The sequence below is a fragment of the Ranitomeya variabilis genome, chromosome 4 (assembly GCF_051348905.1).
Source record: "Ranitomeya variabilis isolate aRanVar5 chromosome 4, aRanVar5.hap1, whole genome shotgun sequence".
NCBI classification, from domain to species: Eukaryota; Metazoa; Chordata; class Amphibia; order Anura; family Dendrobatidae; genus Ranitomeya; species Ranitomeya variabilis.
The window spans coordinates 176,708,074-176,730,703 of NC_135235.1; the positions used below are offsets into that span (position 1 = coordinate 176,708,074).

The following is a 22,630-nucleotide window of genomic DNA, read 5'->3' on the forward strand; positions in this document are numbered from 1 at the left end:
ATTTTATTATTTTTCTTTAACTAAGGGGGGTGATAAAGGGGATTTTAATTCCTTTTTTTATCACTGTGATAGGGTCTATCACAGTCATAAAAATGAACCAATAGGAAAATTTTCCTATTGTTGCCAGATGGCCGGCAGATTTCCGTGAGTGCACTGCTCTTGCGTCTGCCATTTTCATCCTGGAAGAAGAAGACGTCGGCGGCCTGTGGGACTTCACTTCACGGGGGGATGCAGGAACATCTGAGGTATCGGGGGGGGGGGGGGGGGGGGCATAGCGGGACCCCAGTTCTCTATCCTCTGATGTGCGAAATGGGAAATCTGACTTTTTTTTGTGGTCGCCGTTATACCATTAATAGTGGCGATCGCAACACTGGAGTCGGTAAAAAAACGACCCAAATCGTGTTCTCTGGGGTCACAGCTACCCTCGGTAGCCGAGACCCCGGAGAAATTCCTCCTCGGGAGGCTGCTATACCCTTATTCCTCAGCGCCGTTAAAGTACTCTTAACTGCGAATGTTAAAAGGCATATCAGCGGTCGTTAAGGGGTTAAATAACCTTGTATTTTCTTATTATTGTTGTGAAAATTGTGCTTCATTCATTCGCTTTAGAGAAAAAATGGATAATCAGATTGAGAAAGAAGCCCGTTTCCGGCAGTTAATGGCTCACAGTTCTCACGACTCCGCTATTGACACGGACTCGCTGGAGTGGGAGACAGAAGTGGTGGAATTTGAGCGTGATAGGGTGAGTTTGGTGTAAATTCATGAGCAAGTCTTTCAATCCTCCCTGACTTAAAAATTCAAGTTTTAATTTTTCTTGTTTCAGTTCTGTTTTTATTCAAATGAGTTTTTTTTTACATTTCATCATTACTTTAGACAATTATTTGTGGCATTTAATTAGAAGTAATGTGTCATGATTTAAGTAATGTTTTATTGTTACATTTTTCAGAAAATTGTATTTGTTTCTTGGACGCTTCATTGGAGGACATGGGAAGCCATGGGTGTATGCTACTACCACGAGAAGGCTAACTGTTTTGCTATTTATTTAAAAAAAATGTTGGAGGCAGCAATATCAGATACACAAATAATCCTTATATTATCTGATTCGAAAATGCATGTGCTTTAAAACAGCACTGTGAGTTAATTAGGCGAGAAATATCATAGACTACCGTATTTTCCGGCGTATAAGATGACTTTTTAACCCCTAAAAATTGTCCCAAAAGTCGGGGGTCGTCTTATACGCCAGGTACGGCATGTGCAGGGAGCGATCCTGGATGTTCCCAGGGTCTGAAGGAGAGGAAACTCTCCTTCAGGCCCTGGGATCCATATTCATGTAAAAAATAAAGAATAAAAATAAAAAATATGTATATACTCACCCCTCCGAGAAGCCTGGCTGTCACCGCTGCAAGCGTCTGCCTCCGTTCCTAAGAATTGCAGAGCGTGAAGGACCTTCGATGACGTCACGGTCAGGTGACCGGTCACATGAGCGGTCACGGACCAATCACAGGACTGCGACGTCATCGAGGGTCCTTCATGCTCTGCAATTCTTAGGAACGGAGGCAGACGCTTGCAGCAGTGACAGCCAGGCTTCTCGGAGGGGTGAGTATATACATATTTTTTATTTTTATTCTTTATTTTTAACATGAATATGGATCCCAGGGCCTGAAGGAGAGTCTCCTCTCCTTCAGACCCTGGGAACCACATGCCGTATAAGATGACTGGGCGTATAAGATGACCCCCGTCTTATACAGCGGGCATATCCCAAATTCCATATTTTATATGGAAAAGTTGGGGGTCGTCTTATACGCCCAGTCGTCTTATACACCAGAAAATACGGTATTTACTGTCTCCAGAAAGTGAATAAGTCCATCCTCCTCCACCACCTACTAGGGAGGGACAGGACAATATATACAGACTCTTATCTGTCCATATATTGTTATGGTTACCATATACTTGCGATAACTGACTTTACCTCCCAACTCTTCCATAAACATGCCAGCTTGACTTGATTCAACGTGCTTATTTTTTGGGAGAGGGAGTTGAGCCTAAAACAGGTCACTCTGAAAATGTCTTTTTCTGGAGGTAAAGATCAGACATCTTGAAATTCAGTATGCCAGATACTATTTTTCTCCTTTGGTTAGCATGTTGCACGAACCTATATACATTAGGTACATTTTGTTTGGATTGGCTGCCATTTATCTGAGGTGTATAGCTACAGTCTATTGTAACTGTATGCAGTTTCAAGATTTTTAAAAAAAATATGCTTAAAGGGGTTGTCCGGGATTTTAACATTGATGGCCCATCCTTAGGAGAGATCATCAATGTAAGATTGGTGGGGATGCGTCTTCTGGCACCCCTCTTGATTAGCTGTTATCAGTGTCGGTGGTGAACAGAACTGCTCATAGATGGATCTGCGCTGCACAGCTTCGTTGACAGAATAGTGGATGCGGCCGGGTACTGCAGTAGCTGCCCATGCCCACTATACAGTTGACGGGGCTGTGCTGTGCCGCTATGTAACTGAGCAGCTCCTGCCGCCAGTGAGACGAGGAGTAGCTGATTGATGGAGTTGCTGAGTGTCGCACCCCTACTGATCAGATTGATGACGTATCTTAAGGATCAATGTTAATGTCCCAGACAACCTCATTAAAATAAAAATGTAATTCAAATAATATGAGATTTGCTGCTGATTTATGTACTTTAAACTTTTCTTTGCAGGATAACATGGACCTCAAGGCACTAGGATTCGATGTGGCAGATGGAGTTAATGAGTCTTTTTTCCCAGGGGACAGCGGCATTTTTGTAACTAAAGTGGATAAAGGCAGTATTGCTGATGGCCGGCTAAGGTATTTGTATCCAATTGGAAAAGTGTTTCAAGTGGGGTACCACAAGGCTCTGTCCTGGCTCCAGTGTTGTTCAAGATTTTTATAAATGATCTAGAAAAGGAAACTGGAGGTAAACTAATCAAATTTGCAGAAGATGCAAAGCTAGGAGGGGTTGCTAACACTAGAGAACAAAGAGAAATGATTCAGGAGGATCTAGATATGTTTGAACAATGGGCAATGACTAATAGAATGGTATTTAACAGGAAAAAATGTGAGAGTCTAAATCTGGGCAAGAAAAATGAAAATTACATCTACAGAATGGGATGAATAGAACTAAGCAACAGCATGTGTGAAAAAGACTTGGGTATACTAATGGAGCACAGGCTGCACATGAGTCAACAGTGTGGTGCAGCAGCAAAAAAGGAAAACACAGTTCTAGGATGTATTAAGAGAAGCAGAGAGTCTAGATCATATGAAGTAATTATCCCCCTCTACTCCTTCTTGGTCAGACCTCATCTGGAACACTATGTTCAGTTCTGGGTACCACATTTTAAAAAAAACATTGAAATACATGAGCAAGTTCAGAGAAGAGCTGCTAGGATGGTGAGCTGACTGCAAAGTGTGTCCTACGAGGAACGGTTAAAGGATCTGGGAATGTTTAGCTTGAAAAACAGAAGGCTAAAAGGAGACTTAATAGCTGTCTACAAATATCTGAAGGGATTCATAACAAGCAATGGAATGAAACTGAAAGGGAGAACATACAGAATAGATATTAGAAAAAAAAATTGACAGTAAGGCTATGTGCCCACGTTGAGTATTTGCTTGCAGAGATTTCCTGAATCTCTTGGCAGGAAAAATGCTGAGGAAAAAATGTGCGGTTTTAGTGCGCTTTTGCCACATTTCTGTATGTGTTTTTTGTATGCGTTTTTGCACAGCAATGAATCCTTTTTTGAGCTAAATAAAGATTTTTTTTTTTTTTTTCAAGTTTTGTGATGTAATTTCTTGGTTCAACACCACCTTTTTCATGCTGATGCAGTAGCATCAGGGAAATAGGATTCGGGCTTGGTGTCAGCAGCTGTCATTGACACCTAGCTCTAGGCTTAGTAATGAAAAGGTGTCAGCCCGACACTCTCATTACTAAGCCGATAAGTAAACACAAACACACACATTGTCACCAGCCTATGTAGGACCGTTAACAGAACGAACGTACATAGGCTGTAACCTGACAACAACTGTTAATTTTAAAGAAAAATGAAAAAAAAAAATAATTGCGTGGGCTCCTGCATAATTTTAATAACCAACAGAGGGAAAGCTGACAGCTGAGGGCTGCTGTTAATATTCTGGGAAGGAGCCAATAGCTCCAAAAGGTTCCCAGGCTATTCATATCAGATCACAGCTGTTTGCTTAGATTTTACTGGCTAGTTTACAGTGGGACCACAGAAAAAAATTGACATAGGGTCCACCTATAAAATCTAACCAGCAAAGGCTAGGCAGACAACTGTTGGTTGACATTAATAGTCTAGGAAGGGGCCATGGATATTGGCTCCTCCCAGACTAAAAACATCAGCTCTAAACAGCCCCAGAAAAGGCGCATTTATAAGATGCTCCTAATCTGGCGCTAAAGCCTCGCTTGTCCCACTTGCCCTATAGTGGTTTCAAGTGGGGTTCATATTTGTGAGGTTGATGTCACCATTTGTATTGTCAGGTGACATCAAGTCCACAAGTTAGTAATGGAGAGGCATCTATAAGACACCTATCCGTTAGTAACCCAACAGTGATATTGTATAAAAACACAGACACCCAGAATAAAGTCCTTTATTTGAAATAATGACACAAACTCCTTTAATAATCTTAATTAAACCATCCTTACTAAACGTGTACTCCACCGACGCCAATGTCTCCTGCAACAAAAATAAAATAATAAACAACAATATTCCTCACCTGTCTGCAGAGAAGATAGTCCATAATATCCCACGACGATCGTGACCACTTTGAGAGCAGTCAGTGGTGTGACTGCTCTCAAAGACAGCCGGCGATAAACTGACAGGAGGTAATGGCTCTCGCAGTGTATCACTGAGCTGCCATGAGAGAGTTCACTGGAGTTTATCAGCCGATCAGCTCTGGTGATCTCTGTAGAAGGGAAGTGCCCCAAAATGTACATCTTTATATAGAGATGTGTATAGTTGTGTATATATCTACATATAATCCCCCCACATATGTTCCCAGAAGCCCTCTCCTCCAGCTTGCTGTAAAACAAAGCTGCCATGTGCTGGAAAAACAGGTTTTGCTTAGGACTGAGGGTATGTATCTTGGTGGACAATAACTGTGACATCTTGGATGCTCTGATTTTGTTGCTTGAAATAAGATGGGTAGAGAGGTGTGAGTTCACCTAGGCCTTGAAGTTCAGCGGTTAATTTTGTTTGTTTTAAAAAAATTTTTTTTTTGTTTTCTGTGCATTTTGGATTGGAAAAAGGGTGTTGTTACTTGAACTAAGACAGGCGGAGAAGCATGGACAGATAATGGACGTTCGCGAAGGAGTGTCGTGTTATACTGTGTGCTTAGACCTTGAAGTTTGGACGGATAACATCGTTTTGTTTAAGACCTAATGCAGGATAAAACTAATGTCCATGTACCTTAGTTTTATATTTTCTTTTCCTAGGGAGTTAAGTAGCTGTGAGGGTTGTATGTTACTCTTTTGAATTGTGGAAAACTGGTAGGGGTGTCTGTATAAGAAATTGACTAGGATCGTACTAAAGGAAAACTGCATTCATTTTGTGGGGTTCAGGGGAGTCGAGACATTAGCTGACTTACTGGACAGCTCAAGAAAGGTTAACTGGGGAGGTCACCCTGAAGTAAAGAATGAGTGAGTTTGGTGGGACAGGGAAGCATCAAATAAGGGGGATTATCCAGTGCTAGGATGGTTATTAACTGCACTGCGAGAACTCCCAGGAGGATATTGTTCCCTGAATCCCATTTTAGGTATTGATGCAGAGGAACCCCTATCACTCAAGATGAGCACCATTAACTCAGCCGGAGAAGGGGGTTAAGGACATAAGAAAAATCCAGTCCTTTTCCCTCGAATCCAATATATATATATTGTATATAAATTATAATGTTATGTAAATTGATCAGTTACTGTGTAGCAAATTCCATATATGTGCATTTAGACACTTTAGGTGTAATAGCAGGACTACCTGTACACGAACATACTCAGTAAGTGTGTTCATGTGAAGGTGTCCATGCATTTACAGCCAGTAGAGAACTCCAACTGCACATGGATCAATGATCTGCATGTGCATTATGGATCATTAGCAGTCATGCTATTTTAGCTTAAGTCTCTATGCATTATGGAATTGTAATATGTGTTTTGTGTGAATGGGGAAAAAGAGTGAGGTTCTCTACAGACAGTCTGCTTAGGTATTGTCAAGCAAATAAGGCAGCACACTGCAGCCCTGAAACATGCAAACATGAAACACGAAAATTTAACTGCATTTCTGCACTAGAAATATGAAAAATGAGAGCGTTTAGCGCATAAAAATGGCCAATTTTATGTGTACCTGGTAGCCACTTTACGGCATCTCTCTTATACCAGGTCCTACGCTTTCCTTTCCTTTTTTCAAATGCTTAGGTATTGTGACATCACTCCCTACTCAAGAAATTCTGACCTACCTAGTAAAGATCTGCATCTGTATCTATCCATGGGGGAACCTCATCAACGATCTTCAATCAAGACTACAGGAGAAGTACCTCTTGGAAGTCGTGTCTGATGAAAGTCGTTTCCAGCGCCTGAATCCGCGAGGCCCAGAAAAAAAACCCTGTGACATCCGGCAGTTTGACGGGTGCACACAGGATGATGATGACTGACCTATGGACTTTGAGGGTGAAACTGTTCCAGAGTCTGACCAGTCACAACTAGAGAAAGATGGCTTTGGGATAGGCGGATACCTGAAGATTGACTGACATGAAGGCAGAAAAGACTGCAACAAAGAGACTGAAGACTGCAATAAGACTCCAAGAAAGAAGGTGGTGTACTCTGTGGATGGAAATGTTGGGTTGCGGTGAACGGCTGGGAAGAGCTGATGGCCGCGTGGATGATGTCTAGGTACCTAAGTGCAGAATTATGCTTCCTTCCATCCTGAACTGTCACGAGTTATAATGGGGTTGATTAGGCAAGTAAAGCCCAGCACAACACTTACCTCAAATTTCATTGTCGCGTTCTCGACAACAGGGGGATTGTAGAAGGGAAGTGCCCTAAAATGTACTTCTTTATATACAGATGTGTATATATCTATATATAATCCCCCCTCATGTGTTCCCAGAAGCCCCTCCTCCAACTTGCTGTAAAACAATGCTGCCATGTGCTGGAAAACAGGTTTCATTTAGGACTGAGGGGATGTATCTTAGTGGACAATATACTGTGACATCATCCCCACACACCTGGGGCTGGATATAAAAAGAAGACATGTGCTCTCTGGGCTCTCTCTTGCTTCCTGGGAAGATGATGGACACACATGGCTGAGTATACTCTACTTAGTAGGCCTTAGGGATAGATGAGCAATAGGTGGGAGGGCTGATATTGCATGCATGATATTGCATGCGTGATATTGTTGTGATATTAATGGATATTGTGATATTACTGTATTAGCGCTGTAGTATCAGAGTATATATATATATATATATATATATATATATATATATATTTATTTATAATCACCAGCTTGGGTATAAATATATATGTATGTGATAGACTGTAGACTTGTGTGTGTAATAAATATCCTTTATCGATGCACTGTTTTGTCTCAGCTAGTATATAGTATAAGGAAAAAATAAAGTTGAGGCATATTAAGTGGATATTAATTACTAATAGTCAATTTTGGCGTTAATAGTTAATATCGGACCTCAATAGAGGTGCAGGGAGAGTCCCTCTTTGATATCGATAAGTTCAGTATTTTTAGAGAGGAATCCCGACCTTTTACAATCTCCCTTACGGCACCATTGCTTCGTGGGAAAGTTCTCACGCATCAGTGCCGTAAGTGAGAGCACCAGAGCTGATGAACCCCGGTGAACTCTCACGGCAGTTCAGTGATACCCTGCGGGAGCAATTACCTCCTGTCACTGTATCGCCGGCGGCCGGGTTGAGCGGTCACCTCTCCCAACGTGACTGTTCTACACATGAGAGCGACATGAGACACTCGGGATTACGTGGACTACGGCGGACAGGTGAGTATATGCTGGTTTATTATTTTACATTATTTCTAAGAGACGAGGGCATCGGGGATTTGGTGTTATGTGAATAGAATTTTTTTATTTGAATTTGTATGTAATTTTACTTTTTTTATTTGTAACTGTGAGCACAGGCGCGGGCTGATGATATTTCGTCTCCCATCAGCGGCACCTGTTGTCACTGTTATCAGTGCAGTAGTCTCATTAGCCCACGCTTGCTTGTCTCAGTCATGGCTGCGGGGTCACGCTGACATCTGGTGACATCTGACAGCATGACTCCACAGCGTTCTGACAGACAGTCTGTGGTAGCGTTACCACAGGTCGCAGTCACAGCTGCGGGGTCATGCTGACATCTTACAGCATGACCTCGCAGCTCTCTGACCGACGGTCTTACTGGCGGTAGCGTTACTGCCGTTAAGAACCACCGCACCCGAGTTTCCCACATTGTCACACAGATGACAGCATGGGAAACACCAAAGGAAGACTGTAAAACGCAAAACAAAAACTCAAAAAATCCGCAAACATTTTTATACCTGCGTTTTTTCTGTGGATTTGACTGACTCAGTTGAAGTCAATGGGTGAAAAACGCTGCAGAAAGAATTGACATGCTGCAGAAAATAACGCACTGCAAATACTTATAATAATAATAATAATAATTTTATTTACATAGCGCCAACATATTCCGCAGCGCTTTACAAATTATAGAGGGGACTTGTACAGACAATAGACATTACAGCATAACAATACTTAAGGAAATTTACTGATCATGTGCACAACACTTCAGGATTGACAATGAATTAGCGTGCATAAGGATTCCATAGCGTTTTTGGCCCATTTCCACGCAGGAAAATGCAGCGAAAACGCATAAAAAATGCACTGTGTGCACATAGCCGGGTGATCAATGAGTGGAACAGGCTGTCACAAGAGGTGGTGAGCTCTCCTTCAATGGAAGTCTTCAAACAGAGGCTGGACAGATGTGTCTGAGATGGTTTAGTGAATCCTGCATTGAGCAAGGGGTTGGACACGATGACCCTTGAGGTCCCTACCAACTCTAGCATTCTATAATTTTTTGAGTTGATTTGTCTTGCACTTTAATTTGGAACACTAGCAATCAAAGATTCGGAATTACCGTAGTCATTTGATCAATCACACCTATCCTCAAAAAGCCATCCCTTGATCCAAGCGCTATGTCCAGCTATCGCCCCATATCTTAGCTCCCATTTGCTTCCAAACTCCTTGAGCAGCACGTTCATGCTGAACTTTCCTCTCACTTTGCATCTAACTAACTCTCTCTTCGACAACCTACAATCTGGCTTCCGTCCCCACCATTCCACTGAGACTGCCCTGACCAAAATTACTAACGACTTACTTACAGCCAAAGGTAACAGACAATTCTCTATACTCCTTCTTCTAGACATGTCCTCTGCCTTCGACACAGTTGACCACTGCCTCCTACTACAGATCCTCTCTTCCTTTGGGGTCAAAGACCTTGCCCTACCTTGGATCTCCTCATACCTTACCAACCGCATATTTAGGGTTTCCTACTCCCATACTACCTCTTCATCTCACCCCCTCTCTGTTGGTGTCCCTCAAGGCTCTGTCCTTGGGCCCTTACTCTTCTCAATCTATACACTCGGCCTGGGACAACTCATAAGGCCTATGGCTTCCAGTACCATCTATATGCTGATGACACTCAGATCTACCTCTCTGGCCCAGATGTCACCTCTCTGCTCTCCAGAGTCCCAGAGTGTCTATCAGCCATATCCTCCTTCTTCTACTCTCGCTTCCTCAAGCTCAATATGGACAAATCTGAACTAATTATCTTTCCTCCATCTTGCATATCTTCCCTACCTGATCTATCTATCAAAATAAATGAAATCACACTTTCCCCTGTCCCCAAAATCCGCTGCCTTGGAGTAACCCTTGACTCTGCCCTGTCCTTCAAACCGCACATCCAAGTTCGCCACCTCCTGTCGCCTCCAGCTCAAATATATTTCCAGAATGCATCCTTTTCTCAACCCTCACTCAACCAAAATGCTTGTGCATGCCCTAATCATCTCCCGCCTCGACTACTGCAAAATCCTCCTCTGTGGCCTACCTTTTAACACTCTTGCACCCCTCCAGTCCATCGTTAACTCTGCTGCCTGACTAATTAATATCCTCGCTACACTCCTGCTTCCCCTCTTTGCAAATCCCTTCACTGGCTCCCAATTTCCCAGCGTATCCAGTTTAAACTACTAACACTGACCTACAAAGCCATCCATAACCTTTCTCCTCTGTATATTTCCGAACTAATCTCTCAATATCTTCCCTCACATAATCTCCGGTCCTCCCAAGACCTCCTTCTCTCCTCCACGCTTATTCACTCCTCACCCGCTCGTCTCCAAGACTTCTCCCGAATATCCCCCATCCTCTGGAATTCTGTGCCTCAACACATCTGGTTATCCACCACATTTGTATCCTTCAAAAGAAACCTGAAAACCCACCTCTTCAAAGAAGCTTACAGCCTGTAATGACCACACGGCCACCTCAACACCATCGGAGCTGCTGCAACCCTCGACCTACTGTCTCCTTCCCCATAATCCTATAGAATGTAAGCCCGCAAGGGCTGGGTCCTCTTCCCTCTGTACCAGTCTGTCATTGTTAGTTTTGTTTACTGTAAGTGATATTTGTATTTTGATGTAACCCCTTCTCATGTACAGCACCATGGAATTAATGGTGCTATATAAATAAATAATAATAATAATTAGCTGTTACTTTTTTATTGTAAAGAAAAAACCATATCAGCTTAGGAGATAAGTACCTTATTACCCATCTGCCAGTCATTAGTAAAGGGTTCATAAGACTCCCATGTCTTCTGAATTCAAGATGGAAGAGAAACAAAATAATACGAGACCATTTAATAGCTAAAAAAAGTACAATAAGTGATGTTACAAAGTTAGCTTTCAGAACTAGGGCTCTTCATCAGGCATGGTGTAACAAAGCATTCTTCTGAATATAATCACTACCATTCTTTACCATGTCCAAGGGAAATGGTTATAAAAACTGCTGATCGCTCTACATGAGCATCGTAAATTAAGTAAAAGTAATTTCAGGAACTTTATTTGTGCTTATCAGACCCCTTTCAAATCAAGTTATAAATTATGGAACTTTTTTAATGTACATAGCAAGGCCTAAAAAACGAGGTGAACATAACTTGATAAAGATAGAGACCAATATGTTACATTTAATGGGAATGCCCGCTGATAGCTACTAATAAACGTGACTAATGCTCCTACTGTGTAGTTATATAGCACCAACATATTCCACAACACTTTAACATTTAAGCATGTAGCGCTGATATTTATTTGGGACCCTGTTCACAGTCTTCTCTGGGGAAATGTTATGTTATTTAGAGATGAAATGCCAGAAGAGAAACAATCGATGGGTGACCTGGCTTCTGATGGAGATCTGAGAATGGTCCAGGATACAAAGTAGACTTGTTTTCTTATCAACGTGTTTCGAAGTCTTCAGGCTTCTTCATCAGGATATAACCAAATACAAATCTTTGCTTTGCTTCGTATGTGGTTATATTTTGATGAAGAAGTTTGAACACTTCGAAATGCATCAGGATACAAAGTAGACTTGTTTTCTTATCAACGTGTTTCGAAGTCTTCAGGCTTCTTCATCAGGATATAACCAAATACAAATCTTTGCTTTGCTTCGTATGTGGTTATATTTTGATGAAGAAGTTTGAACACTTCGAAATGCATTGATAATAAAACCACATCAAGTGTACTTTGTATCCTGGACCATTCTCTTGGATCTCCATCAGCAGCGCAGATGACACACCTATTCTTTCTCTTCTGGCATTTCAAGGTTTTTTTTAACCTGTGGGACTGCAGCAGATGACAAATTTAAGCTTGATCCTTGTTGTATGATATAAAACTTTACCATCCCTACACCTTATTGTCCTTTATCAAGACCATATTACACTTTTTGTTCCTCAGTTTTTATTATAACATGTTATTTACAGAAACTCAATTCATTTTCTCCCATTTTCCAGGGTGAATGACTGTCTCCTGAAAATAAATGATGTGGATCTTACCAATAAGGACCGAAAGCAATTGATAAAAGCTGTCCTTAGCGGAGGGGATGTAATCAATATGGTAATACGGAGAAGAAAGTCTCTTGGAAGTCGTAATGTGACACCCTTGCATATCAACCTGGGCAATCAGAAAGGTTAGGACATATGAAATCTATGCATATAACTAAAAGGATGTTTTGTTAGTTTGGTATTAAAGGTACACATGTATCTGGTGTCAAATATATGTATCAGAATCTGACGAGTATGTTGCTTTGTTTTTAGAAAAGATGCAACTAATCTTTAACCTGATGAAAGTGCAAAGGGGGCTTTTGTTCCTTTATATTTTGAGGAATCAGCAGTGCACCATCTAAAATATATCACATGAAAATGTTGTGTGCAGTTAAACCTTTTGGACATGTGATATTCATCCTGGAATATGGCTTAGGGCTCATTCAGATTTATGGTTTTTTTTTTTAAAGAGAAAAGCGGTCCTAGCTTCATCAGTGGTTATGTTCAGAGGTTCATCAGATCTTCATTAGAGTGTCATTCGAGTTTTATTTGAGTATGGTGTGAATTTAATCAGTTTTTCTATTATGAGAAAAAAAAGTGTTTTCTACCTTCTCCTACCTAGAAGTTCATGGAAAACAGACAGCACTTGGATAGCATCTGAATGTTGTCTATTTTTTTCATGGGCACATAGACTGAATTGGCAATTTAGATCCAACACTTGAATCAATATCAGACATAGTATATGGCATTTTGCGCAGACCACTGACTCACAAATAAAATTGGACATGTGAACAGGCCTGTAGATTACAATAGGTACGTGTTATATCCGTGCAAAATACTTTTGGAACATGTACTCAAAAAAATATTACTGAGCCGTGCTAAAGTCATTCCATATGCAGTGTCTGTTAATCGGGGCTGTATCGTCGATCGCAGAAGTTTGGACTGTGACAACGACTCCTAAATAGGCCAATATTTATGTAATGCAATTCAAAGATATTTTAACTAGAGGCAAGCATGAAGATACCTAGTATAAGGGACAAAAGGGAACACCGTAGAGATAACGAATTCTGTATGTGCACTAGAACATCCTGGTATGACTGTTTATTTGATGAATATGATCATAAGATTGCGGAGAATAATATAACATTAATAACAAATAATATTTTTATTTTTAAAACTGGAGTCAGTATTTCTCTACTGACTCCTATTCTATTGTTTTTTTCCGAGTGTGTTATACAGCTGTCACCCGCCTGCATACCTCTGATCCATTATCTTATCCCTGATCCATGTTTACTTGTGATTTTGGAATCTAAGCAGTGTAGGTATTCATGATCAGCAATAGACATCGTTCACACAGGCAATAGATTCTTGTGTCATAACAATGCGAAATTTATTTCCACAGGTTGCACGGAACAATAATAGAACAAACAAATAAGTGCTCACGCCGAAAACTGTGCTCAAGATAAAAAACTGGCTTGATCTCACCAATTACGGACAGGGGATCTCCAAAATGATAAGTCGGATGATCCCAGGGAGGGTCCACACAATAGAGTAATGAAGGGGACAGGAACCTGCTACCCTGTCGTGCCCCAGTATCAGACTCCTGTCCTCACAAGGACAGGCCCAAGTATGCTCTACTTTGGACACCCCCCACCATATGTATATGACGCCTCCCTACGCGTTTCTTCACCGATAGCGGAGATTCATCAGGGGAGATATTTAGGCCATTCAAGCCTGGACAACAGATTCAAAGTCCATAAATAAAGTCCACTCAAGCATCCAGGAATACGCAGTGGCTGTATAGCATCCTGGAGATAGATGGTGTGGCACTCCACCCTGGTTGGTGAGTCAGCCCAGAGTGGTGTACATATCCCTCTTTTATATACATATACTCTTTGTAGTGTGCCTCCTCCACCATACAAAGCTCCCTCCCCCATCCGGTTCCACCGCTTACCGAGTACTTGGTGTGCACCCCTGTACATCTGTCCGCCGTCCCGCCATGTGTTTGATGGTCGCCGGCATCCTTACACTGCGTGTAACGCAACCGGAAGTGCCGACGCCATATTGGGCGCCTCACTTCCGGTGCGCGATTGCCGCTATGCGCCTCAGCCTGGAACGCAAGCGGCTGAGGCATACTGATATCCGACTCCTCCCCGTGCACATCGCGCAGGGGGAGTCGCTCAAGACTTCCCTGATACATCAAAGCCGATATATAGTTGCTATGTGCTTCATTACGGAACGCCGATATTACGCCTAGTCCAGGACAACCAAATATGTGCATTTAAACTGGCAGGATGACTCAAAAACCGCAAATGTATCCATATCCCTATGTCGAGTGGACCTCATAAAACAGAAAAAGAATACGCCCCATATCGTTAAATATGTCAAATGGACAGTGTAAAGCCATATTCTATTACTAGGGCTGGAAGTGTCCAGACCAAGACTTGGATCATACGTGCGTTTATTGTTATAAAGAGAAGTGTCCCAATATAACTAGCATCCGTGATACTGTGCCCTCTGCAGCAGCCAGTATATTATAAGAATATTCCTCAACATAGGAAACTATATGAACGTAAGGGGGGGGCTTTCCCCATATATCAACCGGAATGGCACATGGGGGCACATTTGAAAACGGGGGGGGGGGGGGGGGGGGGCGCCCTACCAGGTGGAGAGGTAAAAGGGATGTTTGGTTACTGCTTTCATGTGCCACATGCGTGTGGGCTTAGTTTGTTCACAATTTAGATAATAGTTCATCCAATCTCTAGAACCTAATAAAGTTTACAGGTAGGATCCTGATCTGATAAATCAGAGATTTGATCACAAAAAACAGCCCTCTATAGGTTAAGGGCTCTGTGCATAAATATGCAACCATGCAAATGTTTTGTTTATTATAGCTAGTTTATCGGGCCGGAGGTTACGGACTACCATCAGATAGGAAGCAAAAAGAAAATATAATAGTAAAGAAAAAACCTCATAGTAAAGAAAAAGCCAGACCGCAGAGGACCATTGAAGGGAGAGAGGGAGATCCAGGATAGAACCACAGTATCATGATGTGCAGGGAGAAAGCCCTATTTGCCATATACTGAATCACATTCTAGGTAGGGCAAGGAATTATAAAAAGCAACCAAAATTCAATTGTTCATTGAGTCCATGGGGATGGCAGGTGTCCAACCTGAAAATCCATCTCGTTTCCCTTTGTAATAGGGCTTTGTCAAAATTACCTCCTCTAGGAGATGGAGACACCTTGTCAATCCCCATGAAACTCATAACACTCACATCACCCCCATGGTTCATTACTACATGTCTTGCAATTGGGGTGTCCCTCTCATTGCGGATATCCCCCAAGTGTTCTCCCACTCGTCTTCTGAGTTCTCTGACTGTTTTGCCAATATATGTCGTACCGCAAATACATGCTGCTCTATATACCACCCCTTTTGATTTGCAATTGATGAACTCCTTGATGGTATATGTTCTTTGAGTATGGGCATCGTGGAAATCCTTACCAACCTGTATTGACTCACAGGCCACACATCCACCACACTTATAGCAGCCTTTCGGTCTCTGTGGTAGCCATGTTGTTTTTTTAGGTGTAGTGAGATGACTATGCACTAAGCGGTCCCCCAACGTCTTGCATTTTCTGTATGTTATCTGAGGACGTGTGCCTACAACCTCCCTGAGGTCCTCATCCATGCTGAGGATCCCCCAGTATTTTTCGAGTATCGTCCTCACCGACGAGGCGCCATTGTCAAAGGCACAGATCATTCTAATGACCTTATGGCTGTCCATCTCCTTTTCATGTGGTACCAGCAGGCTATTTCTGACCTGGGACCTAGCATGATGGTAGGCCTCCCTCAACACCCGGTCAGGGTACCCCCTATCCAAAAACCTAGATCTCAAATCCATTGCCTTGATTTTAAAATCCGCATCATTGGAACAATTCCTTCTCAGGCGAAGGTACTGGCCTTTAGGAATGCCTTTTTTCAGGGAATATGGGTGATGACTATCCCATCTTAAAACAGAATTCGTGGATGTGGGTTTTCTGAAGATTGTAGTTGTGAGGCCATCATTATTGCCATTTTTTGAGATCATGATATCAAGAAAAGGTAGAGTCTTTTCCTCTATTTCAAAGGTGAACCTGAGACCTATGTCATTCACATTTAATGATGATACAAATTTATGGAAGACATCTCTAGGACCCCTCCATAGTATAAATACGTCGTCTATATAACGAACCCAAAGGTCGATATAGACGGTATAGATTTCATTGGCTTCTGAAAAAACGATGTTATCCTCCCACCAGCCCAGGAACAAGTTGGCATAGCTTGGCGCACATGGACTGCCCATGGCCGTGCCCCTGAGCTGGTGGAGGGTCCTCCCATCAAAACAGAAATAGTTGTTATTCAACACAAACTCCAAAAGTGTCATCACGAATTGGGTATGGAGGCCAAATTGTTGACCTCTTGTCCTCAAAAAGTGCTGTACCCCTCGTATCCCACACTCATGTGGGATCGATGAGTACAGTGCCTCAACGTCTATACTTGCCAACAGGGTGCCTGGTTCAAGGGAGATTCCTTCAAGCCTCCGCAGGAGGTCCATAGTGTCCCTGATATAGGATGGGAGCGATATCACAAACGGTCTTAAAATTTGATCAATATATGTTCCTGCATTGTGGCAGATGCTCCCTATCCCCGAGACAATTGGTCTCCCCTTCAGAGGCCTGACTCCCTTGTGGACTTTAGGCAAGGCATAGAAGGTAGCCATAACCGGGTGCTGAGGGAGGAGGAAAGAGAATTCCTCTTGGCTGATAAGTTTATCTACCAGAGCATGCTGAAGTATATTCTCCAACTCCTTAATGCATGATGTTGTTGGATTGTGTATAACTCGGGTATAGGTAGTTGGATCATTAAGCAAAGCAAGGCACATATCTTTATATCCCTCTATATCCATTACAACCACATTGCCCCCTTTATCGGAGGGCTTCAGAATGATAGTTTTATCTGTTTCCAAATTGTGGAGTGCTGCAATCTGTGCCTTGTTCAGATTATGTCTAGACCATGTCCCCGTGAGTTGTTTCACCTCCTTAGTAACCAAATTCAGGAATACATCTATAGCTGAAACATCCCCCCCTACCGGAGCCATTTTCTTGCTCGGGTTCTTCAATTGTGTGAATGGACCCAAGCCTCTTTCTGTTTGGGGTATAGTGTCTAGATTAGCCAATAACTGAACATCATGCATCATGTCCACAGGGATCCCTAGGTCCGCCGCGGTTTTTTTGTCTCTTTGTTGGAACAATTTGTGCCACCTCAATTTTCTGACAAATAAGTGTATGTCCTTCACCATATCAAATACCGCGAAGTCTGTAGTTGGTATAAAGGAGAGACCCTTTGAGAGAACTGACATCTCGATAGAATTGAGATGCCTTTTAGATATATTTACAACTTGTGGGGCTATACCTTGTTCTAACTGTTGTAACTCCTTAGTTGGTAGGGCCGGTCTAAAAAACCAGGCCTTGAGGTGGACGAATGGTATCTTCCTCCCCTTTGATAACCTCTATTTTTGCCTCGTTGTCGGCCTCTAAAGGGACCCGCTCTGCCTTCTGTGTCAGATATATCGGTCTCAGTAGAGGAAAAATCAGTCTCTCTCTCCCTCTCTCTTCGATCTCCCACCACCTGATAGATTTTGTTGTCTTTAAAATCTTGGAGGTCTCTCAAATATTGCTTATGTTTCCTCTCTTTGAGGTTATACTGAAATTTTTCAATAGTACTCTGCAGCTGGCTCTCCTTAGTAATAAAGTCACTTTCTGAACTAAACTTTTTGGTGATCTCTATTTGTTCTTTGAGTTTTATATTGAGTCTTTCAAGATTGATCTTTTCTTCACTAACCAAAATTTGCATTAGTTTCAAGGAACTAGAGGTGGCTTCCTTCTCCCACAAGCTCATAAGCTGTGGTGTTCTACACCGCACCGCTGGTAACAGGGTGATTCGCAGACCCCTAGGTACAATACTGTTAGCTAGATAGTTTTCTAAGCTCTGTAATTCCCACCAGGAAACTATTTGTTCCTTATAGATTCTGGTTAGATCCTTGAAAACCGTGCCATATGTTGGTGTGTACTTTTTTTGGGCAAATGTCTTTTCAGAAAAAATGTCTCTCGCTTCAGTTAGCCATAAGTTAGTGTCCGGCCCCGCTGCCAAAAAACCAGCCATACCAAAACCATACACTAGTGAAATAAGCTATGACTTGGAAAACCAAGTCGTATGCCAACTCTTGGGGATATGTTAACAAATATCAGCAGGAAGAGTATAACCCAGTAAGTAAAACATAACCTTTACTAGAAAATCATTAAAAATAAGAACAATAATAGAACAAACAAATAAGTGCTCACGCCGAAAACTGTGCTCAAGATAAAAAACTGGCTTGATCTCACCAATTACGGACAGGGGATCTCCAAAATGATAAGTCGGATGATCCCAGGGAGGGTCCACACAATAGAGTAATGAAGGGGACAGGAACCTGCTACCCTGTCGTGCCCCAGTATCAGACTCCTGTCCTCACAAGGACAGGCCCAAGTATGCTCTACTTTGGACACCCCCCACCATATGTATAGAAAAGATCAATCTTGAAAGACTCAATATAAAACTCAAAGAACAAATAGAGATCACCAAAAAGTTTAGTTCAGAAAGTGACTTTATTACTAAGGAGAGCCAGCTGCAGAGTACTATTGAAAAATTTCAGTATAACCTCAAAGAGAGGAAACATAAGCAATATTTGAGAGACCTCCAAGATTTTAAAGACAACAAAATCTATCAGGTGGTGGGAGATCGAAGAGAGAGGGAGAGAGAGACTGATTTTTCCTCTACTGAGACCGATATATCTGACACAGAAGGCAGAGCGGGTCCCTTTAGAGGCCGACAACGAGGCAAAAATAGAGGTTATCAAAGGGGAGGAAGATACCATTCGTCCACCTCAAGGCCTGGTTTTTTAGACCGGCCCTACCAACTAAGGAGTTACAACAGTTAGAACAAGGTATAGCCCCACAAGTTGTAAATATATCTAAAAGGCATCTCAATTCTATCGAGATGTCAGTTCTCTCAAAGGGTCTCTCCTTTATACCAACTACAGACTTCGCGGTATTTGATATGGTGAAGGACATACACTTATTTGTCAGAAAATTGAGGTGGCACAAATTGTTCCAACAAAGAGACAAAAAAACCGCGGCGGACCTAGGGATCCCTGTGGACATGATGCATGATGTTCAGTTATTGGCTAATCTAGACACTATACCCCAAACAGAAAGAGGCTTGGGTCCATTCACACAATTGAAGAACCCGAGCAAGAAAATGGCTCCGGTAGGGGGGGATGTTTCAGCTATAGATGTATTCCTGAATTTGGTTACTAAGGAGGTGAAACAACTCACGGGGACATGGTCTAGACATAATCTGAACAAGGCACAGATTGCAGCACTCCACAATTTGGAAACAGATAAAACTATCATTCTGAAGCCCTCCGATAAAGGGGGCAATGTGGTTGTAATGGATATAGAGGGATATAAAGATATGTGCCTTGCTTTGCTTAATGATCCAACTACCTATACCCGAGTTATACACAATCCAACAACATCATGCATTAAGGAGTTGGAGAATATACTTCAGCATGCTCTGGTAGATAAACTTATCAGCCAAGAGGAATTCTCTTTCCTCCTCCCTCAGCACCCGGTTATGGCTACCTTCTATGCCTTGCCTAAAGTCCACAAGGGAGTCAGGCCTCTGAAGGGGAGACCAATTGTCTCGGGGATAGGGAGCATCTGCCACAATGCAGGAACATATATTGATCAAATTTTAAGACCGTTTGTGATATCGCTCCCATCCTATATCAGGGACACTATGGACCTCCTGCGGAGGCTTGAAGGAATCTCCCTTGAACCAGGCACCCTGTTGGCAAGTATAGACGTTGAGGCACTGTACTCATCGATCCCACATGAGTGTGGGATACGAGGGGTACAGCACTTTTTGAGGACAAGAGGTCAACAATTTGGCCTCCATACCCAATTCGTGATGACACTTTTGGAGTTTGTGTTGAATAACAACTATTTCTGTTTTGATGGGAGGACCCTCCACCAGCTCAGGGGCACGGCCATGGGCAGTCCATGTGCGCCAAGCTATGCCAACTTGTTCCTGGGCTGGTGGGAGGATAACATCGTTTTTTCAGAAGCCAATGAAATCTATACCGTCTATATCGACCTTTGGGTTCGTTATATAGACGACGTATTTATACTATGGAGGGGTCCTAGAGATGTCTTCCATAAATTTGTATCATCATTAAATGTGAATGACATAGGTCTCAGGTTCACCTTTGAAATAGAGGAAAAGACTCTACCTTTTCTTGATATCATGATCTCAAAAAATGGCAATAATGATGGCCTCACAACTACAATCTTCAGAAAACCCACATCCACGAATTCTGTTTTAAGATGGGATAGTCATCACCCATATTCCCTGAAAAAAGGCATTCCTAAAGGCCAGTACCTTCGCCTGAGAAGGAATTGTTCCAATGATGCGGATTTTAAAATCAAGGCAATGGATTTGAGATCTAGGTTTTTGGATAGGGGGTACCCTGACCGGGTGTTGAGGGAGGCCTACCATCATGCTAGGTCCCAGGTCAGAAATAGCCTGCTGGTACCACATGAAAAGGAGATGGACAGCCATAAGGTCATTAGAATGATCTGTGCCTTTGACAATGGCGCCTCGTCGGTGAGGACGATACTCGAAAAATACTGGGGGATCCTCAGCATGGATGAGGACCTCAGGGAGGTTGTAGGCACACGTCCTCAGATAACATACAGAAAATGCAAGACGTTGGGGGACCGCTTAGTGCATAGTCATCTCACTACACCTAAAAAAACAACATGGCTACCACAGAGACCGAAAGGCTGCTATAAGTGTGGTGGATGTGTGGCCTGTGAGTCAATACAGGTTGGTAAGGATTTCCACGATGCCCATACTCAAAGAACATATACCATCAAGGAGTTCATCAATTGCAAATCAAAAGGGGTGGTATATAGAGCAGCATGTATTTGCGGTACGACATATATTGGCAAAACAGTCAGAGAACTCAGAAGACGAGTGGGAGAACACTTGGGGGATATCCGCAATGAGAGGGACACCCCAATTGCAAGACATGTAGTAATGAACCATGGGGGTGATGTGAGTGTTATGAGTTTCATGGGGATTGACAAGGTGTCTCCATCTCCTAGAGGAGGTAATTTTGACAAAGCCCTATTACAAAGGGAAACGAGATGGATTTTCAGGTTGGACACCTGCCATCCCCATGGACTCAATGAACAATTGAATTTTGGTTGCTTTTTATAATTCCTTGCCCTACCTAGAATGTGATTCAGTATATGGCAAATAGGGCTTTCTCCCTGCACATCATGATACTGTGGTTCTATCCTGGATCTCCCTCTCTCCCTTCAATGGTCCTCTGCGGTCTGGCTTTTTCTTTACTATGAGGTTTTTTCTTTACTATTATATTTTCTTTTTGCTTCCTATCTGATGGTAGTCCGTAACCTCCGGCCCGATAAACTAGCTATAATAAACAAAACATTTGCATGGTTGCATATTTATGCACAGAGCCCTTAACCTATAGAGGGCTGTTTTTTGTGATCAAATCTCTGATTTATCAGATCAGGATCCTACCTGTAAACTTTATTAGGTTCTAGAGATTGGATGAACTATTATCTAAATTGTGAACAAACTAAGCCCACACGCATGTGGCACATGAAAGCAGTAACCAAACATCCCTTTTACCTCTCCACCTGGTAGGGCGCCCCCCCCCCCCCCCCCCCCCCGTTTTCAAATGTGCCCCCATGTGCCATTCCGGTTGATATATGGGGAAAGCCCCCCCCTTACGTTCATATAGTTTCCTATGTTGAGGAATATTCTTATAATATACTGGCTGCTGCAGAGGGCACAGTATCACGGATGCTAGTTATATTGGGACACTTCTCTTTATAACAATAAACGCACGTATGATCCAAGTCTTGGTCTGGACACTTCCAGCCCTAGTAATAGAATATGGCTTTACACTGTCCATTTGACATATTTAACGATATGGGGCGTATTCTTTTTCTGTTTTATGAGGTCCACTCGACATAGGGATATGGATACATTTGCGGTTTTTGAGTCATCCTGCCAGTTTAAATGCACATATTTGGTTGTCCTGGACTAGGCGTAATATCGGCGTTCCGTAATGAAGCACATAGCAACTATATATCGGCTTTGATGTATCAGGGAAGTCTTGAGCGACTCCCCCTGCGCGATGTGCACGGGGAGGAGTCGGATATCAGTATGCCTCAGCCGCTTGCGTTCCAGGCTGAGGCGCATAGCGGCAATCGCGCACCGGAAGTGAGGCGCCCAATATGGCGTCGGCACTTCCGGTTGCGTTACACGCAGTGTAAGGATGCCGGCGACCATCAAACACATGGCGGGACGGCGGACAGATGTACAGGGGTGCACACCAA

The 22,630-nt window shown here is 42.6% G+C and overlaps 1 protein-coding gene across 3 annotated transcripts in view; it reads left to right on the forward strand.

Annotated features, from left to right (window-relative positions):
• DLG5 (discs large MAGUK scaffold protein 5) overlaps nucleotides 1-22,630 on the forward strand; it is a 491,099-nt gene that overhangs the window by 206,196 nt on the left and 262,273 nt on the right. For all 3 annotated transcript variants that reach the window (XM_077259413.1, XM_077259411.1, XM_077259412.1), the window contains exons 11-13: nucleotides 607-739; nucleotides 2,710-2,837; nucleotides 12,085-12,260. In XM_077259413.1, coding sequence (XP_077115528.1) covers nucleotides 607-739; nucleotides 2,710-2,837; nucleotides 12,085-12,260 — 437 coding nt within the window. The remainder of the gene's footprint in view (nucleotides 1-606; nucleotides 740-2,709; nucleotides 2,838-12,084; nucleotides 12,261-22,630) is intronic.